This window comes from Euprymna scolopes, unplaced genomic scaffold (genome assembly GCF_053919585.1).
Source record: "Euprymna scolopes isolate OS-2025 unplaced genomic scaffold, ASM5391958v1 sca114, whole genome shotgun sequence".
Classification (NCBI taxonomy): domain Eukaryota; kingdom Metazoa; phylum Mollusca; class Cephalopoda; order Sepiida; family Sepiolidae; genus Euprymna; species Euprymna scolopes.
Genome location: NW_027633119.1, coordinates 65,678 through 66,848, shown reverse-complemented (window position 1 = coordinate 66,848; position 1,171 = coordinate 65,678). Strand labels below are relative to the sequence as shown.

Below are 1,171 nucleotides of genomic sequence, written 5' to 3'. Positions count from 1 at the left end.
TATAATGAATAAGTACCCAAATAATGAATAAATAAAATGTTTAAAATGTAAAGGAAACATTTTGAAATAAATTAAAGAGTTTTTTAAAAATGGTGAACTCAATTGAATATTTGCTTTTCATCTAATCCAATAAGCCACAGTTTTTAACTGACCAATCAAAAATCGAGAATGATTGACGAATCAAATAGCAGTTGAATTACTATAAAAATCTAGCCGACAGCTAACTTCTCAGAAAACGCGTTTTTATTAAATTAGAATGGCGCATTTAAATCAAACCGCTCACAACTCAACAAAGAGTGGAGCTCCCAGCAAGAAAACGACAACCGAAGTTTTCCCTTCCAACTGTCATGTAATTGGAGTTTTGAAGAAGTCTCCTCGTTGCAGACCAGGAACCTTAGCTATTCGTGAAATCAGACGTTACCAAAACGCTACCGAACTTATCAGAAAGCTACACTTCCGGCGTTTGGTTCAGGAAATCACCTACGATTTCAAAAGCAAGGTCTGTTTTCAACGTTCGGCAGTGAAGACTCTCCAAGAAGCGATCGAATCCTATTTAGTTGGACTAGTGGAAGATGTTAACTTGTGTGCTAGCAACTCGAAACATGAGCGTTATGCCGCGGGGCATCCAGTTAGCTCGCAAGATCTGCGGTGAGACCAACATACTTCTCACGTCTGCATTGAATAACCGAGTCTTGAATGTTTCTATTTTCGGATCATGTACTATTCTTTTTCGGTAGTCTTAGAATGTATGCAATTTAAGACCAATCGTGTTTGTTAACAAGCCGTCACCTGTCGACGAAAAGATGATTTTGTAGCGGTGATTCGATCAGGAATTCTGCTAAATGCAGTTTTAATTATGGGTACAGGTGGTTAGGCATTTAAAATACGTTATCAACGAGTTTCGCCGAACACTTTCGAAATGGTTAAAACTGTAACGAATTTTACTGAACCGGCTGAATGTTCTGCCTATATTGATAACTGCTCTCTGTAATCATTTTAAGTGAATTTTTTTCCGAAACTGACAACGCAATTTTTGCAAATAGTTCGTCAATTGAATGTTCAGTCTATGACCATATATAGTCTGCCTTTCCCCATTAGTTAACAGATGAGGTTTAATTTGTACATGTCTTTTCCCTAAAGAATCTTGACCAACACTAACCTGTAAGATTAT

At 37.1% G+C, this 1,171-nt stretch overlaps 1 protein-coding gene across 1 annotated transcript; it reads left to right on the top strand.

Moving 5' to 3' along the window:
- Positions 1-245: 245 nt before the first annotated feature.
- On the top strand, positions 246-767 carry LOC145273636 (histone H3, embryonic-like). The gene has a single exon (XM_080127080.1). It carries the CDS (start codon positions 257-259, stop codon positions 650-652), a length of 396 nt encoding a protein of 131 aa, XP_079983206.1. The 5' UTR covers positions 246-256; the 3' UTR covers positions 653-767.
- The last annotated feature ends 404 nt before the right edge of the window (positions 768-1,171 follow it).

What these genes read in the sequence shown, in the direction of transcription:
- LOC145273636 (XM_080127080.1), top strand. Translation starts at nt 257, where the DNA reads ATGGCGCATTTAAATCAAACCGCTCACAACTCAACAAAGAGTGGAGCT.